Source organism: Leptodactylus fuscus, chromosome 1, assembly GCF_031893055.1.
Source record: "Leptodactylus fuscus isolate aLepFus1 chromosome 1, aLepFus1.hap2, whole genome shotgun sequence".
NCBI lineage: Eukaryota > Metazoa > Chordata > Amphibia > Anura > Leptodactylidae > Leptodactylus > Leptodactylus fuscus.
Window position 1 is genome coordinate 329,454,193 of NC_134265.1, and position 18,938 is coordinate 329,473,130.

Consider the following 18,938-nt stretch of genomic DNA (forward strand, 5'->3'; position numbering starts at 1 on the left):
AGAAGTCTTGGAAATTTATAGACGTAAAAAATAGGAAAGAGGTTCTTTCATTAAGGGGTTAAACCACTTGCCAAATGTGTCATGTTCTTTGAGTCATGAACTCCAACAAGACCTATAAAGGAGTTCTGTAGTGTATCTTGCACTGAGAAACGAGACTTGTTTTTTGAGACTTGTCTTGCACCGAGACTGGCAGCAGACTTGTTTTTCCAGGACATCTGACACATAGAGATTGAGATTTGGGGAGCTTTGAGGCCAAGTCAACACCAGTTGTCACAGTCTTAAAAACCACTCCTGAGCAATTTTTTTTTAGTGTGACTGCTACATCATATGGCAGAAAGAGGACACGGCCATTAGAGATTACTGTTGTTATGAAGGTTTGTACTTGCTCTGCACAATTGTGGTACTTGTATTGCTAACATCCACATGATGCCAAGAGTGAAGATGTTCTGGTCACCTTCAATTATTACGAGGGTTGAGCGATCGGGATTGGAAAAGATCGGATTCCGAACGGCGATTGAGTAAATTTCATAATCTCGATTGGAATTCCGATCCTGATCTTTTCCGGCGGGATCGAGGTCAGAGGTTATCTCAAGATCAGCTCAACCCTGTTATGTATATATCATTAGTAGGGTTGAGGGATTGGGAAAGATCGGATCCCGATCGTCGATCAAACAAATTTCACAATTGCGATTGGGATCGGCTGGAAAATGATCGGAAATTAGATTTTAAAATCGATCGATTTTAAAATTGATCCTAAAATCAAGATCAGCTCAACCCTAATCCACGGTCCAGTTTCAATGTTCACTTGCCTATTGTACTGTAGATGCCATCAGGGGTCTACAGGATCGATATACAGTATGCGTGTAACAAAGCATGCCCACAATACTCTCACACCCTCCCAGACGCATTCTCGATGGACAATCAGTGAAGATCGAAGGGGTTCCAGTATCTCCAATGATGGTGTAGGCAATTTAAGGGCAGGTATTTAGGCAGGGTTAGTGAAGTAGGAGTTTTAGGAAACTAGATATATGAAGGGGTGTCCTAGTAGTCGCAGTCTCATGATACTGGAAAGAAATAATCACTTTAAATGCAAAAATAAAATTGAAAAAATTGGAAAAAAAAAGAAAGCTATTTTTCAATTTTCCTGACTCTTTGTTTGCCCTGCCCTGTTGTTTTTGTAAATAATCCTAATTTATCTTCATTTGTGCATTTTGTATGAGCTGTGAATTTTCTGTCCTACAACTGTTATCTGACCTCCTCCGGGAGAGCTTTTCTAGATGCTGTTTCATCATTTATTTATAATAATAAGTATTGATTATATCCTCTTAGCCAACAGAATTTTCTCTCTTTCTTTTAAAGCGGAAGATGGAGATTACTGGCGACTCTTGATTCCAGGTGTCTATGTGGTCTCGGCAGAAGCTTTCGGCTACTCCAAGGTCTCCAAGAAGATCACTCTTCCAGCTAGTATGACTAAATCGGGACGCGTTGACTTTGTTTTGAACCGTGTTGAGGGAAAAACTCGCAAATTTGAGAGACTTATTCCAGAAGATATCTATGAACGATATGACCCGCTCGATTCTTATGATCCTCATGTTCAACAAGGGCAAAGGGAACGAGGCGAAGACGATCAACAGTCCCAGGATAGAGAGAAACCTTGGTGGTGGTCATACTTTAGCATGTTAGGTCATAACAAACCATCATGGCTACTTAAAAACAACTAACCCCTAATACTAGAATTGTGAGGAACAACAACATTTCTGAATTTTTGTGTTTTTATTCTACCATTTTATCCAATCTATATTGCTTTGATGGATTTATTAATAATTTTATTGTTCATAAGCCATTACGTTAGTTTGTTCTTTATTGCTCGTGTGCATTTTTGTGCACTTTTCATGATGGTTTGGCACATTCCTGTATAAAAGTGTATATTTCAATGAAAATTTAAGAATAGCGCACAAGATGTAGAAATAAATATTATTACCAAACTGATTTACAATTGTGTGAGTGGAGGAGAAAAGCAAGACTAAAAAACACTTTTTGGAGACATTATTTTTCAAAACTGCAACTTCAAAGCCCTGCAAGCATTTTTCATGCGGAAACCCGGAGGACCCCATTATAGTCTACGGGGTCCATGGGTTTCCATGTTCCCTGCAGCATTTTTCTGTCCGGCTCCCTCGGAGGTCCGGTGCCATAACAGCGAAGCCATGTGCTGCTGGGTACAACTGCCTCCATTCTTCTGCAGCACCCGGTGGCAATAAAAGTGAAAGTAAGCCCGGTTCACATCTGCATTCTTGTTTCCTCTTGGGAGGTCCATTTGGGGACCCCCTCCGAACTGAAACCTAATCCACTTCATAAAGTAATTACCCGCGGACCCCATACACTATAATGGAGTCTGTGTGGTTTCCACTCGAAAATGCGGAGAGAATGGCACTGCTTGCAGTGCATTTCTCGCCACATTTTTCAAGTGGAGAGGGGAACAGAATCCCCTTATGGAGAGCCGAAGCTGGTGTGAACCCAATCTTATCCAGATGCCATGTCTGCCGTCCCATGACAGGCTGTTCTTACGGCATAGGATGAACATGGCACCTGCATCACTATGGATCTAGTTGCATAGAACCTGGAGAACGAACCCTGAAGCCTTGTTCACGTATGCTGGCTGGGGCACAGTGTATACTACCTATTCCTCCAGTTCCCACTCTTTGATACTGAAGGAGATAGATGAGCAGCCATAGCAGCTCCCAAGTCTCCCAGGTAAGGGCCCAGAGGATTGTACTATACAACTATAACTCACCCTGAGTAGGGCATATAATGCTGGGGTTTTAGTTCTGAAGTGTGCAGAATTTAGCATGGGTGGGGGTTTAACAGTTAAGGGGCTGGGTTTTATTTCACTGATGTTTTGCAAGCCCAAACGCAGAGCAGGTAAGTGTAAAGGGATGTATGCGCAGTTTTAAGATATGTGTGATCAATGATTTGCAGGGGTGTAACTTGAAGGGTGCAGAGGGTGCAGTCGCACTGAGCCCAGGAGCCTTAGGGGGCCCATAAGCACTGGCATCAGTATTGAGATTGCAGCTTCCATCTGACCCTGGTGAAAATGGACACTAACAAACACTAATGAACAACTGATCAAATCCAACTGAAATCAATGGGATTTTTAACGGATCTGTTAGTGTCCATTTCCAATATTTTGCATCAGATGCTAGCAACAGACACTACTAATGGTGGTGTGAACGCCCCCTAATCCATGGAAAATCTAGTGACTGAATGGCTAAGAAAGCAATTATGTAATAAACATATGCACCTAATTAATTATACAATATCAATAGTTGCGTATAATTAAAACCAATTACTTATTTTAGTTTGAAGCTGGAGTCAAAGTTGGTAACCCAAAACTGGCCTTGTTTCCAACTCCAAGACACCACAACGCTGCTCAAATGTCAGATATAAAAATTAATATATCGGAAATATGAAAAAGTTATAGTATCAAAATACAAAGACATTTCTTTATTTTTTAAGCTTCTGGATTTTGGTAAAATTATTAAAACATAACAAATATTATAGAAATTTGGTATCGCAATTATCAGACCAACCCACAGAATACACGTAATGTCCCACAATGTCACAATTGCTGTTTTCTTTTAAGTTCACCCCATTCAGAATTTTTTTTACAACTTTCCATTACATTGTAAAGAATATTATTTTATATTTGTTTTTTTTTAGTATTTTTTTTTCCGAGCACCGTTAATTCCATGGTTTTGTACATTATTGTATTAATTCCATGGTGCTGTACATTATTGTACTAATTCCATGGTTTTGTACATGGTTCTGTACATTATTATATTAATTAATATATGGGCCGATTCACATTAGCACTTGCCTCCCGTCCGGAAGGAGTCCGCAGGAGGACACCCCCGAACGGAATATCAGCGCAACTGCAAGTACTGGACAGTTAAGCACACGGACCCCATAGCATATAATGGGCTTCGTGTGCTTGCCATGTACTGCCCGCATGAATCATTCGTGCGGGCAGTGCACTGCAAGTACACGGAGCCCATTATATGCCATGGGGTCCGTCCTTGCACCTCACTGTCCAGCGCTTGCAGTTGTGGTGATAGGAGGCCATGGAGGAAAGTGTTACAGTAGTCTAATGGGAGATTATGAGGGTGTGGACTAGCTTTTTTGTAGTTTCAGAGGTGAGGAAAAAGTGAATTTGATGAATGTATTTGAGTTGGAGGCAGCAGGAGGTGTTGAGAGCTTGTATATGAGGCTTGAAGGATAAGGTAGAATCAAAGATAACACAATGGCAATGGACTTACGGGAATGGGGTAAGTGTGGCACTATTAATCTCGATAGATGGGTCATGTACGGGGGCTGTATAAGGTGGGGAAAGATAATGAACTCTGTTATATACATATTGAGTTGGAGGAAGTGGGAGGAGAAAAAGAGGCTATGGCTGTTAGATTCTCATGTAACTCTACTTAGCAAAGAAGTGACATCTGGGACATAGATATATTTGAACATTGTGGACATTACAGTGGTATTGATGGAGATGGAGAAAAGGGACAGAACCTTGAACGACACCTACAGAGAGAAAGTGTGGTAAGAACGCGGTGTGTGAGTGGGAGACAATAAGTAGTAAAAGATCAAGGGTAGGGCCAAGTCGTGGATGCCAAGGCAATAGGGTGTGATCAACTGTGTCGAAGGCAGAGGAAAAGTCTAGAAAGAGGAGAAAAGAGCGGTGCCAATTGTTTTTGCCAGTTATTAGTAGGTCACTTGTGACTTTGGCTAGGACGGTTTCAGTGGAGTTGGTGTTGGAGTTGGTTTCAGTGATTAGGTCGGAAGCCTGACTATAGTCAGTGAAAGAGTCAGTAGAATGAGAGATAGGAGGACAGTTCAAGGAGGACGTGTTGTTCAAGGATTTTTTATAGCAACTGGGAGCAGTGAGATGGGGCAAATGTTGGCTGGAGAGAATGGGTCAGGGCACAGCTCCTTATTAAATAATACCATTACAATCCTACAAATATATGCCCTCATGTGCTGGGAATTGAAAAATACAAAAAGTTTTAGCTTTTGGGAGGCGGAGAGTAAAATAAGATTAAGCAAAATTGAAAAAAAGCTGTGACGAGGGGTAAAATTTCCTCAAAGTACCAAATTAAAGTTATTTTACTTAGAATTTATAGTAGTTGCAGATTCTGACTCTGGTTGAATGATGATTCTGTGACCCCTATTCCTCTAGGCAATGTGTCTTTACTTAAAAAAAAAAAAAAAAAAGGTATTTTTTATTTCACTTTTTTTTTAATTTACTGCAAAACAAAAAGCAGTTATCTAGATCATACATACAGGCGAGGTGGCTTGCTAATTTTTAGGATCTATTCCCTGGTTCTCACGACGTATATAAATAAGAGATTCAGCTGTGTTGAACTGTCTCACCTCTTTCGAGGAGCCCCAAAGTAGTGCAAGCTTTCTTGATATTTAGTATGTCCCTTAATGTAACCAGGCCTTCATATAAATTTGAATTAGTTTGTTATATTGACCAAAATCAGATTTTTATAAATTTTTATTATAAATATATGTGATGATTTGCGAAAAAAAAGTAACATGATGTGATGATGAGTTCTGTTTTCTATAGTGTAGCTGACAGCTTTACTGTATAGAATAGGAAAGAATGAACAGAGTCATTTCATTATCATTAGAGGATAGATGCCTATACACATAGCAGGAAAGACGTCCAGATTCTCATGTGTATGGTGATCTCCTGACTCTACACCAATGGCAGATGTTAGGAGGAAGGGGGAGAAGAGTGGGATTTTAGTGGCTTATATCCTTGCCACCATTGAAAACAAATACTTGACTCAGCCTGGTAAGAGTGACTGTTTGACCAACTTTGGAAAATAGTATAGATCTGTAGTATTACTGGAGGCCTTGATAAAGCTGAACAGTACACACTCAGGCTCTGTACACAGCCCTCCTGGAACTCCCTGGTGTCTGGGGGATGGGCTGTATTCCATTACTTCTTGGAGACTGTGACAAGTTCTGACATTTCTATTCAATTACCACCCATTCATTTAAGCCACCAGGAGACATGCACTGTTTACATAGAAAAAACAAGAAAAAAAGTGATTTCCTCCAATATGGCCGCTTACAGTAATAAGTTTTTTGAAAATAAAAAATAAAGGGCTACAAAATTTCAAAAAAAAGAGCAAGAACATTATTGCTATTTTACTGACCGACATCTAATTCTAACGTCCAAAAATCACACGAGACATTCCCTTTAAGGACGATATTCAATATCACGGTTAATCCAATAATAATTGCAATTTTTTGGAAGAAAAAAAATTCCTTATTTTTTTTCTTTTAAAAGTCCAAAAATAGACTTCAGTGGAGCCTCCAGACCGTTTCTCGCCGGCCTCATTCTTCACTGTTTGCAAAAGAGGTCACAATTTGTGGAAGGAATAAAAATCTTTTAAAGCTTTACGCTCGAAATCCCTGGAGTGAATAGAGTCCAACGTAGCATAGATAATTTGTTTGCTTTGCAATTATTTTCCGTCAGTGGAGACAAATTGATTCATACTAGAAAACTGACTGTCACTGGAAGACAGCTGGCTCTCTAAACTGGAAGAGGATTTGACTAGTTAAAGTGAGTGTTGAAACTCTGATATATGGCGATTTACAAACTAGGTTGCGGGTAATTATAACATTTGATATAAGTGAGACACCATCCGTGTTTTTATGGGTCAAGCATGGCAATTTGAGCGTTATCCATGCTCGGGTGGCCACCTTATCTCTAAACGCTTCCCTTTTTAAATTAAAGCAATCTAAAGACGCTCAAACAGCTTGTGTTCTATATTTGAGACGTCTTACATTGACTATATAAATAGTACCTTTAATGCCTGGTTAATAATTCATGGAAATGACTTAGTTTAAATGGGCCACATTTCACAGTCTCCTGCACTGTCATAGCTTATGTCTGCAAGGAATCGGGAAAAACTTTATGTTAAATCAGCAACGCCATCTGGATTATCTTCTAGAATGAAAGATATTAGTTCTGAACCTTTTCCAAATCTATCTATCTATCTATCTATCTATCTATCTATCTATCTATCTATCTATCTATCTATCTATCTATCATCTATCTATCTATCTATCTATCTATCTATCTATCTATCCATCTATCTATCTATATATCTATCATCTCTCTACAATATCTATCTATCTATCTATCTATCTATCTATCTATCTAATATCTATCTATCTATCTATCTATCTATCCATCTATCTATCTATATATCTATCTATCATCTCTCTACAATATCTATCTATCTATCTATCTATCTATCTATCTATCTATCTATCTATCTATCTATCTAATATCTATCTATCTATCTATCTATCTATCTATCTATCTATCTATCTATCTATCTATTATACATGATCTATCTAATCTATCCATCCATTATACAATATCTAATCTATTATCTATCTATCTATCTATCTATCTATCTATCTATCTATCTAATACAATATTTATCTTATCTATCTATCTATCTATCTATCATCTATCTATCTATCTATCTATCTATCTATCTATCTATCTATCTATCTTTCTGTAGATAGTTCTAGACTCCTAGGGGCAGTTTACAGTTTAAAAAAAAGTTTTCAAAAATTTCAAAAATTAAAAAATAACTAAAAATTCGTATCACCCCCTATCCCTAGAATACATATAAAAATTTAGAACTAATGTAAAACACATACACATTAAACATCCCTATGCCCAAAAATGGCAGTGTGCCTGTAGCCTAACTTGTGCTGTACATATCTGAACAGGTCCAGCCATGAGGTCAGATATTGAAGGCCATATCAGTAAGTCGAAGAGAGTGACATAAGAAGACCAGCTTTGCCAAGAAACATGATTTTGTTATACTCTACCAGGGGTTATTTATGTTGTATGTGGCCACCCAGTGAGCATGTATTGTATTCACAGAAGGGTGGACACATTTGGTCTTGGTTAAACGTTCAACACTTTGCGAGGGACATGTTGCAGGTTCCTTCTGTTAGCTGGACTCAAGATGTTCAGCTGATCACATGACTAATACTCTAATAATGAGATACTGTGATAAAGCAACCACATTAAAGAAGTTTCCAGGCTTATAAGATCGATGGATCTTTGGATAGAGGTCATCAGTCTGACACCAGAAGACTCCTCTGAATCATCATCATTTGGACAAGTGCTGCAGCTTCTTGGTAGAAAACCAAACACAGAGCAATACATGACATAGTGTCTATCCTTGCTATGGAATCTCAGCCCCATTCACTAAAATGGGACCAAGCTACAAACGGGACATGTGACTGATAAACATGATGTCCCATGAGCAGATATTGCGGGTGTTGGACCATCATGAACGTATTATCAGCCCAGAAAACCCCTTTATTATCTTAACCAATGCCCACCTTAAAGTGACAGCTTCCCTTAACCACTTCAGTACCGGGCCAATTTGTGGTCCAGGACCAGACACATTTCCGTGTTTTTTTGTATGTGCGGTTTTCAGGGCTATAACATTTTTCTCATATGTCTCATCTAATTTTTGCGTCTTTTTTCGGGACACATAGGGCTTTATTTTTATGTTGTTTTTATTTTCGAATGTGTTTTAATTTTTTTTATATCCGAGAAAATATAAACATAATAGGAGGGAAATTGTGTCTGGTTTTCACTTTATTTATTTTTTTATTTAATAACACAAAGCATTAATAAAAAACTTTATAAAATAGTTTTTCCTCTCCATTACGGTAATTTTTATTTTGTATGGTGTTGTCGTGGGTGGGGCTATAACCTTTAATAACGGCATTTTATTAGCGTATTATTTTATTTATTTTTTTAAATTATTTTATTTTAATTTTTTTTAACTTTTTTATTATATTTTATTTTATTTTTTTTTTTTTCAGATTGTGTCCCCATAAGGTCATAAGAGACCTTTGGGGACATCTGATCACTTTTTTTCTGTTAGGGAGGCTGATTTCCCCTACAACTGAGGCTGCTACATTTAGCCTCAGTTGCAGGAGGATTACAGCCTCCTGCACACTGTTCTTTACACTTACAGAGCTGATTTGGGTCCTGTAGGACCCAGCAGCTCTTGTAAGACTCTGCTCCCGGCGGATCACGTGACCGCCGGGTCAGAGGGCAGCCGCATCATGGCGGCGCCCATAGCCGTGTATACAGCGCTCATTGAGCGCTGTATACACAGCGATTGAGAAGGCAGGGAAAGGAATAAACCTTCTCTGCCTTCTCTCTGGGAACTCCGGCTGAAGTTACAGCTGGCTCCCAGCTTCAGCAGCTGAACGATCTCCGTGCAGCTGCTGTGTTCTGACTGGACGTACCGGTATGTCCTGTCAGAACTAGGCAACCACTTCCCGGACGTTTATACTCTATGGGCGGTCCAGAAGTGGTTAAAGTCTAATGCAGGGGAGCTCACACTTTTTCAGCATGTGAGCTACTTTATAAACTGAACAAGGCAAAAGATCTACTACCCACTTCTTGTGGCGGGCGGGCCTCTGGGTGGGGTGTGTCTGTGGGCAGGGCCGGGCATGTGGGCGGGGTCGGGCGGAGCGTGAGAGCAGGAGACAGCTGTGTTCTGTGGCCGCCCAGTGATCCCTGGTGTCTGCTTGTTCACAACGCAGGCTGAGAGTTATCTCTGGACACTGGCAGATGCCACTGCCAGTGTCTGGAGATGACTCTCAGCCTGCGCTGTGAACAAGCAGCACCCCAGCTCCCTCCATCGCTAAGAGCGGGGAACGCGTCATCCCCCGGAGCTGCTGCTGCCCGGCCTGCAAGTGTCCGGAGTTCTTGTTCACAGCGCAGGCCGGGAGTCGACTCTCAGCCTGCACTGTGAACAAGCAGACACTGGGGATCCCTAGCTGCATCCTGCGATCGACCCATACGTCCTTTGCGATCGACCGGTAGATCGCGATTGACTTATTGGTCACCCCTGGTCTAATGCATCGTTGATTTCATTGGAATGAGGAATCTTACACAATATTCATTTTCCGAAATGGTCTATGTCTTACGAATAATATTCACTGCAGTTTCCCTCATATTGGAATCCATTTTACTGCCAAGAACAACCTTGGAACATATTCAAGCCATCTGCCCCTGGTTTATGTCCAATAGATAAGTAAATAACTGCACAGCGCACTATTACTGTAACTCTATTATTAATTGTGACAATAAAATGAAAACTTTAGATATCATTAATATTACCTTAATATGAGCGTCTACGAACCGGACATGATCCATGACCACACCGCTATATCCCTTTTATCCACATGTTACAGCTGTTTGATATAAGTTCAGATCAGGCTTCTAAGGCCAAGTGTTGAATTGCCAAAGCATGCATGCCAGCCATAAAAAGAAAGTGGACCTGATGAGCGGGTCTATATCTGAATCCTAAATGAGATGTGAAGATTTGTTCTGTTTTTATGTCTTCTATGATTTTCATACTTCAGGCTCAGTTGTAGTTTAACTTTTTCACTTGGAGTTCTGCTTTTCGGACACAGAGTTCCAGTTTTAAATGCTGGTTGCCTGTAGGCACCTCTAGAGGGAGCCAAGGAGCTTGCTGCATACTGCAGTATTCAATACATTCCTAACCATCCCCTAGTGGCGGCTGAAGGAAGCTACACTTTTATGTTATGTCTAGTGGGAGGATTTGGTGTTAGGATCTGAGTTGTTTTATAAACTGTTGTGTATTTTTCGCGGTGTTCATCTGGGGATTTGAGCCGGTGTCCTGTGGTTCTTTGGTCAATTCGCTTTACCATTGAGCTGTTGGGATAGTGGTTGGGTATCTGCTTCAGTGTCTACATGGGCTTACTTTGTGTCTCAGTAGAGGTGAGCTTCAGGTGTTTGTAATGGTCGTCAATCTATCAGGTCTTTCCGGGGTCTGTAAAATGCTAACTGCTGGCTTCAGTCCTCGCTGGTTTTGTGGTTACCAGCTAGGATTCTTGGCCCTGGTTAGTAGGAGAGGTCAGTGGGAGTTGTACGGTTTCAGGAGCTGAATTGGAAGTGGTGTGAGTTGTGTTCTGTATAAGAGTCTGTTTTACTCTCAACATTCCTACTCAACCCCTGTCCTGCATTTCTGGCTGCCTGTCACTGTTTGGTATTAGTTAGTTTCTGTTTTGGGTTTCAGGTTTGTTTTGCCCCTGTCCTGTGATACCCTTTCCTCACTACTCCACTCTTCTTCTCCTCGATTCCTGTTGCGTATTTAGTGGTTGTGCTGCACCTGTTAGTTCTCTAGCACATCCCATCCTAGTTAGCACTGTTTGCAGCTGCACTTATTCTTTTGCTATGGGGTGACCGCCTCTAGTTTCCCAGTCCCTAGTCTTTTCAGCTCTCATCCTACCTGTCAGTAGGTCTTCGTGTTTAGAGAGCCAGTAGTTGTCAGGGCTGAGCTTAGCTCGGGTTCAGCTGAACAACACCCTCAGGCAGGACCTTGCAAGTGTCGTAGGACTAGGGACAGCTTATCTACCCCGTTTCCATAGTAGTGCAAGCAGCATTCAGTACCTCGGTTGTTCGGGCATTTACACAACCATGACTTTTGAAGAATTTTCCATATAAATGGAGCACTGACCACAATAAAGATATATTACTAAATTAATCATCAAAGAAAACCAAAAGTTGACATGGTAAAGGGTAGAGATTGTGTATAGACCTTTCCATTTGGTCCCCAATGAGAAAACGTAGAATACTCAAAGTGTCATTTAGGGTCAATGTCAAAGCATGCCAAATGTTTTGCTTTTTTTAAGAAAAGTCATCACCATAGGGCAGTACCTTTACCTTAGCTTCAATTTGGATAAAGGGAATCACTCAGACCTTCCATTGATAGTAGAATGGGGAACATTTGTACTTTTTTCTGAATGGGGCAGGGGTTGGGCAGCACGTACACTGCTGTATTTTTTTTCATTGGAAGTGCCATAGATAGCCACGCATTGTACTTCTCCTAATCCCCCACTGATCTGCAAGCTATATTCTATGGATAGGGAATACCTTACTTAAAGGGGAAAATCCCTTTAAAGATTTCAGTTTTTCATGAAACCAGTTCAGGAAAACAAAGCTTTGCTGTGCTGATCCAATCAGCAGCTGAGGAGGGATATTTAAACTCTGTTCCTGCCCACCCAGGTGCCTGCTATTAGTTTGTACTTTTGTGAGGCTCCAGGACCCTGATAGTATGTGATGGATTGATGTATTAATGATACATTCTCACTGCATACATTCTCTTGTCATCTGTTTTTGGCTTGGATGATACCTCTTGGATTGACCCTTTGGCTTGAACATGTTCACTCTTCTGATTCATCCCTCTGGTTTATATCTGCCTTGTGAGTTTGTTATGGGTTCTGGTTTGACTTAAATATTTAGAGCTTTCATTTCTTATACTGCTTATAGTTTCTATGGTCAAAACTTGGGTCCAAATTCATCAAAGGTCCATCTGGCTTCACGGCTGGCTCTGTTGAAACTATTGAAGTACCCAGGATAACTCTCTATCGTGAAGTCGAGACCAGCAGGGAACTGGAAAACAGGGGCATTATGGCATTGAGCGCCTAAAGCTTGTACCCCTTGTTATCCAAATCAACGATAATACAGCTACAATGTTATTTGGGCACTGAATTGTATTACATGGAGGCTGCAGAAAAAATGGAATGGTAATTGAAGGTAATGATCAGCTAACCTAAGCCCAACCCTTATCCTTATGGATATTGACTCACAAAACCCACGTAGTCCCGGCGTGCTAGTACTTAGCGTTCTATTAGCTGTTGAAGCATACAATTGACTAAATTTCCCTTTAGAGTAATAGATCATGATTATTTGTGTGATTATAGTGAAATACAATGAGAACGATGGAAACTTCTCTTATCTTCCCAGCAGCTGGAAGCATATTCACATGATTACAACCAGTACAAAGAAACCTGATGGTGTCATTAATAATGATAAGAGTTATGAGTCAACGCTTTCTACACCGATTGTCCAATAAATCATGTAATGTGTAATACGTATGTGATATCGTGCAAAAGAGCTATGGTCTTCCTAATGATCACATGTTGTATGGTACAGGATAGGGCATCACAATCTCTTGACATCTGGTTACAATATTAACCAATTTACTGCAATATGATGAAAATAATAGTAATTAGTCAGCAAATGATGTATTCTAGGGATACACGCAGCGGCATAACTAGGAATGGCGGCGCCCAGTGGCCAACTTTTGATATGACTGATGCCAGAGACCACGACCAATTCTCAGCTTTCATAAGGCACCAAAGTCACAGTTCTATCTGGAGAATCTCCAGAGAATCACTAGTTAAATACACAGTTAGCTGCTCCCAATCCCAACTATGTTTTCAACTGATGATATCGCTGGAAATACTACAGGTAGATAGGGTCATGAAATAATGTAATCCCTTCATTCAAACCAATGACATGCACCCCGGCTTCACTGTGCAAGTGCCAAAGGTATCAGTGCAGAGCTGCACCAGAGTGAGGAGTATAGCGACGGGTGAGTACAAAACTTTTTTATTTTTATCGCGAGCATTGATGACTTTATTACAGGGTGATTTGGGACACTAACCCCCGGTTCAAAAGGGTCTGTGAGTGGTTTAGCGTCACACTCAATTTTAACACTGCTCCAAATTCCTATCAGTAGCAGAATATCTTTGTTGCCACAAATCAATGACACAATGCCTATCATCATCTCTTTATGAATATGCCAATCAGTCTGCTTAAGTGCACTGGGGCAGGGCCTGATTTGTCAGATTTGGCTCCATCTCTTCTCTGGCATAGGTGCCCAATGTCTTCCCTTTATCCGTGCTTAAAATTTTCAACCTCTATCTGTCACATGGTTGCCAATAGACAGATCTAATCAATCAGGCTCCGCCTCCTGTGCAGGCTAATTTGCAGATCCATGAAAATATGATTATCTCATTTGCATTTCTTCATCGGTTTATGAGATATTTCTACTCTTTCTAGAGGCCCCTATGTGGCATTATTATTGATTTGGGGAGTATTTTAGACCTGACAGACTCCCTTTAATAGTTTAAAGGGATTCTATCATTAAAATCACATTTTTTGTCGATCACACGTAGGAATAGCCTTAAGAATGGCTATTCTTCTCCTACTTTTACATTTCTTCCCTGGGCCGCCATTCAGTAGAAATCCCGGTTTTCTTTTTTTTCTTTTTTTTTTAAAATAAATTCTTTATTTATAAACAAGTTAGAAATAAGCACAACAAAGCAGGACCAGAGAAATTGGGCCCTTAAAACAAAATTAAATGCCAAGGCGCGTCCAGCCGAACGCAACAAGACAGGACAACCAAAACAATTGTAAAGACAACAGATGCAATGATAGAGAGAGGGAAGGGAGAGGAAGGAAAGAAGGGGGGAAGTAAAGGAGGAGAAAAAACCCCAAAAACATTAGGGTCCTGCGCTCCCTATACCAACCCTGCAACAGCCAGGATCCAATAGCCAACCAGAAATCCCAGTTTTCATCTGTATGCAAATGAGTTTTATCACCGCAATGGGGGTGGTCCACAGCACTCAAACAGCACTGGGGGCATCCCCAATGCTGCGAGAGAACTCTCCAGGAAATACTCTATCTTCTTCTGAAACGCCCTCTCTGAGCGTCTTCTTCCAGAGCTGGGTTCAAACTTGGGCCTCGGGCAGAACTGACTGCGCATGCCCAAAGGCCACAAGAAAATGGCCACTTACTTACTGTGTAAGTGGCCATTTTTCTTGAGGCCACGAGCATAGGGACAGTGACATGAAATTCCACTTCATCCCCCTCGTCTTCCTCCACCAGCCAACGGTGCGAAGATGAGAGGAGTGTGCTCTGAATGTTTTCTGCCTAGCAGAGGCTACTTTTCACTTACGAAAATTTTCGCACTTTGACCAGTATATCAGGCACAATGGTGTAGGTTTCAAAGAACCTTTGCACAAACAAGTTGAAAACGTGGGCCATGTGGGGACCGTGTTTGAGTCTGGCAAGCTCCAGATCTTCTACCAGGTTCTGGCCATTATCACATACTCAAACATGCGTGGGCCCAGGTGCAGCGGGGAAAACCATATTGCCATATCATCCTGGATGGCCTCCCTGACCTCGGAGGCACTGTGCTGTCTGTCCCCCAAGCTGATGAGCTTCAGCACGGCCTGCTGACATCTCCCCACGCCAGTGTTACAGCGTTTCCAGCTTGTAGTTGGGGTTGAGGTTGCAGCACAGGAGTAGGCTTTCAGAGAAACCCTGCCATGAGTTTTGGTCTGGGAGAGGAGATAGGACACCCCGGGCCCAGACTCCACTACATTCACCCGGCCTGTGATTAAAGATAGGATGTGGCTATTTATAGGTACCATACCTATGAACTACTGGCTATTTTTTGGTCGTACCTATGAACTACTGGGTATTTTTAGGTGCCGTCCGTACCTTTAAACTACTGGTTCTCTATAGGTAGTACCGTGCCTATAAACTTAAATGAACTGCAGGTGTATCATATTTATCCCTGTAAATTTTCACTTTATTAAGACATTTATGTTACAATGAATATGGCTAGTCTTCCTCGTATTGCGGACATCCATCCACTCTATAACAATCTTCATGTAGTGTGGAACAACAAGAAAGCCAAGTTGTCAATTTTTTAGACTTTTTCCCCAAATCAAAGTGGCAAATCAGACATTTCTCCATTTCCTTGCACACACACAGCTCTGCTCTACTACCAACCATCCCTCCAGCTACTCCTCCTGTCACACACACAGCTCTGCGCTACTGCCAACCATCCCTCCGGCTACTCCTCCTGTCACACACACAGCTCTGCTCTACTACCAACCATCCCTCCAGCTACTCCTCCTGTCACACACACAGCTCTGCACTACTGCCAACCATCCCTCCGGCTACTCCTCCTGTCACACACACAGCTCTGCGCTACTGCCAACCATCCCTCCGGCTACTCCTCCTGTCACACACACAGCTCTGCACTACTGCCAACCATCCCTCCGGCTACTCCTCCTGTCACACACACAGCTCTGCGCTACTGCCAACCATCCCTCCAGCTACTCCTCCTGTCACACACACAGCTCTGCACTACTGCCAACCATCCCTCCGGCTACTCCTCCTGTCACACACACAGCTCTGCACTACTGCCAACCATCCCTCCGGCTACTCCTCCTGTCACACACACACAGCTCTGCTCTACTGCCAACCATCCCTCCGGCTACTCCTCCTGTCACACACACAGCTCTGCGCTACTGCCAACCATCCTTCCAGCTACTCCTCCTGCACTGGCCAATCAACGCTGGTCAATGCATTCCTATCGGAAAAAGTCAGCTCGCGCATATTGCAAGCTGACATGGATCCCAACAAGATAGAGCCCCAAAGAGCTGGGTGAGTAACAGTCCCCCCTAAATAAAGGTAATTCCTAGCTAACCCTGCCTGTAGATCTGTCCCTGTCTCACAGTCACATAGTTCACAGTCCCAAATTAATCGAATGTTAAATCCACCATTCGTCTAAATTGAAGGTCACCTGATTTCGGCAGCCAATGTACTGCCTCCATTGTCGCAGTTCGACAGCTACGGTAGCCCCGACTGCCAGTGTCTGTAGATGACTCTCAGCCTGCGCTGTGAACAAGCACTTGCAAGCCGCTCTTAGGGATGGAGGGGGCCGGGGTGCTGCTTGTTCACAGCGCAGGCTGAGAGTCATCTACAGACACTGGCAGGCGGGGCTGCCGCAGCCCCAGCCTGCCAGTGTCCAGAGATAACTCTGCGCTGTGAAGAAGCAGACAGCGGGGATGCCTGGGCGGCCACCTCTCACGATCTGCCCGGCCACGCCCACATGACCAGCCCCGCCCACGGACCAGCCCCACCCACAGGCCCACCTCGGTCCCGCCCACAAGAAGTGGGTAGTCGACCTTAGGGCTTGGTCATGTTAAGAAGTAGCTCACATGCTGACAAAGTGTGAGCACCTCTGTGTTAGACGTTTCTCTTCTGTCAATCCACTCCTGGCTTTGGCTCAAGAGAAGAGCAGCCATCTTACTACACCCACAGTTGGCCAAAGCACTAGAATATTTTCCCAATTCCACAGTAGCAAAAATCATACCAAACGGTGAGGCGTTTCTGGTGGTATTCATAGCAAATAGCGGTGGGGGAGGTGCAGATTTCACCCTATGTAAAGGGTGAAATCCTCGGTGACGCCTGCAAAATAAACTGACATGAGGCAGAATGAGAAACACAGATCAGGATACACTGCAGATATAGTAAAGCATTGTACCTATAGGGGGAGGAACCCTATATGTATATATAGCATCAATGGTCTGTATACAATACATAAAACCCAGGTCTGTAGGTGTAACCACCAGGGGTGCTATTGCAACGAAATGGTTAACCCCTCTCTATCCCGGATACACTAAATCTAGAGTAAAGCTCATTGTAAGAGGGGGCAAAATTTTCACGTACCCTTAGTGCCAGAGTACCCCCTAAAGAAGATTAGAGTGCCCCATAAAGATTAGAGTGCCCCCAAAGAAGATGAGAGTGCCCTCATAAAGATTAGTGTCCTTATAAAGATTACAGTGCCCCCATAAAGAAGATAAAAGTGTCCCCATAAAGATTACAGTGCCCCCATAAAGAAGAGTAGAGTGCCCCAATTACCATTGTCAGAGCCCTTTCAAATGATTATGTTTTTTATAGACCCCCAGGAACATGTATTACACATCTATTCTTTCCTTACATATTAATAGTAACACTTTCTATAATAATGGACTATGGGCACGACCGGCCCTCATATAGTGCTCAATTCTTCCCCATCTACTAATAATGCAGCACTAGAAGTCACCATAAAGGTCTCTCCCAATCCTCAGGACACTGGACTGTCCCACATGATGCCAACCACACAGTGTATATGGCAGTGCAGGACAATGGAGCACGGCCAGGCAGGAGCTACCCGAGTGTCTCACGGCCATGACATCACATCACCTGCGCACGGCCAACTGACATTCGGTTCTTAACTGTCGACGGCGGAGAGAAGAAGCATATCTAAAGATTTCTATGGATATTTTTTGGCTTACTGGATTTATTATTGGACTAGTGAGACGACCAGAATGGCGTCCATTGGAAGAGGAGACGACGAAGAGGAGAAGAAGAGAGAAGAGAAGAGAGAAGAGGAGAGTGATGGAGGAGAGAAGAAGAGAGAAGACGAGAGGGAAGAGGAGAGTGATGGAGGAGAGAAGAAGAGAGAAGAGAAGAGGAAGAGGGAAGAGGACAGCGATAATGGACCAAAGGAGAAGAACAAGAAGAGAAGATCTGAGGATAAAGGATCGGAGGACCAAGAGCCGACCCCTGGCAGCAGCCACGACGCTACAACATCAGGCCCCTACCCCGGCTTTAACATCAGCCGCTTCATCCTCCACAAGATGTTGGGTAGGGGCAGCTTTGGCAAAGTAAGTTTTATCACTTCTTATTCATTTTGACCCCATTTTATTTCCTGATGTCAACATTACAGACTGGGTAGATATTAATTGTAGTCTGGTTCTATGGGGCGACTGTTAGGAGACTTTCCTGTGCCCATAACCACTGTTGTAGGCCCCATATCTCATCTGTTCTGTGTATCACCATAGTTAGGTTTAGGGTTAATATAAAGGGGTACTCTGACTCATGGAGGATCTCAGGATCAGAGCTGTGGGGGGTGGCCTGTTTATATCCATGTCCTGGATATAGGGCACGGGGCACGGGAATTGCAGTTTTAACTGCAGAGACATCGTTTCCCATATCAATATCCTCCTAATGAGCTAGTTACCCTAGCGAAACGCTGCGTAGAGGGGAAACCAGGGACCTCTAAAGCAAATGGGGAGGACCTGGTAACTTAGTATAGCAGAGTAATTGGAGACTAAATAACTCTGGGGCCGTGCCGCATCTGGGCTCCTATGAG

General features: G+C 42.5%; 1 protein-coding gene across 2 annotated transcripts in view; it reads left to right on the plus strand.

Annotated features, from left to right (window-relative positions):
• The window catches only part of CPZ (carboxypeptidase Z), a 48,037-nt gene extending 46,092 nt beyond the window's left edge, over nt 1-1,945 (plus strand). For both annotated transcript variants that reach the window (XM_075260735.1, XM_075260725.1), the window contains one exon: nt 1,360-1,945. In XM_075260735.1, the coding sequence (XP_075116836.1) occupies nt 1,360-1,721 (362 nt within the window). In that variant the 3' untranslated portion in view covers nt 1,722-1,945. The remainder of the gene's footprint in view (nt 1-1,359) is intronic.
• Nucleotides 1,946-18,938: the final 16,993 nt, after the last annotated feature.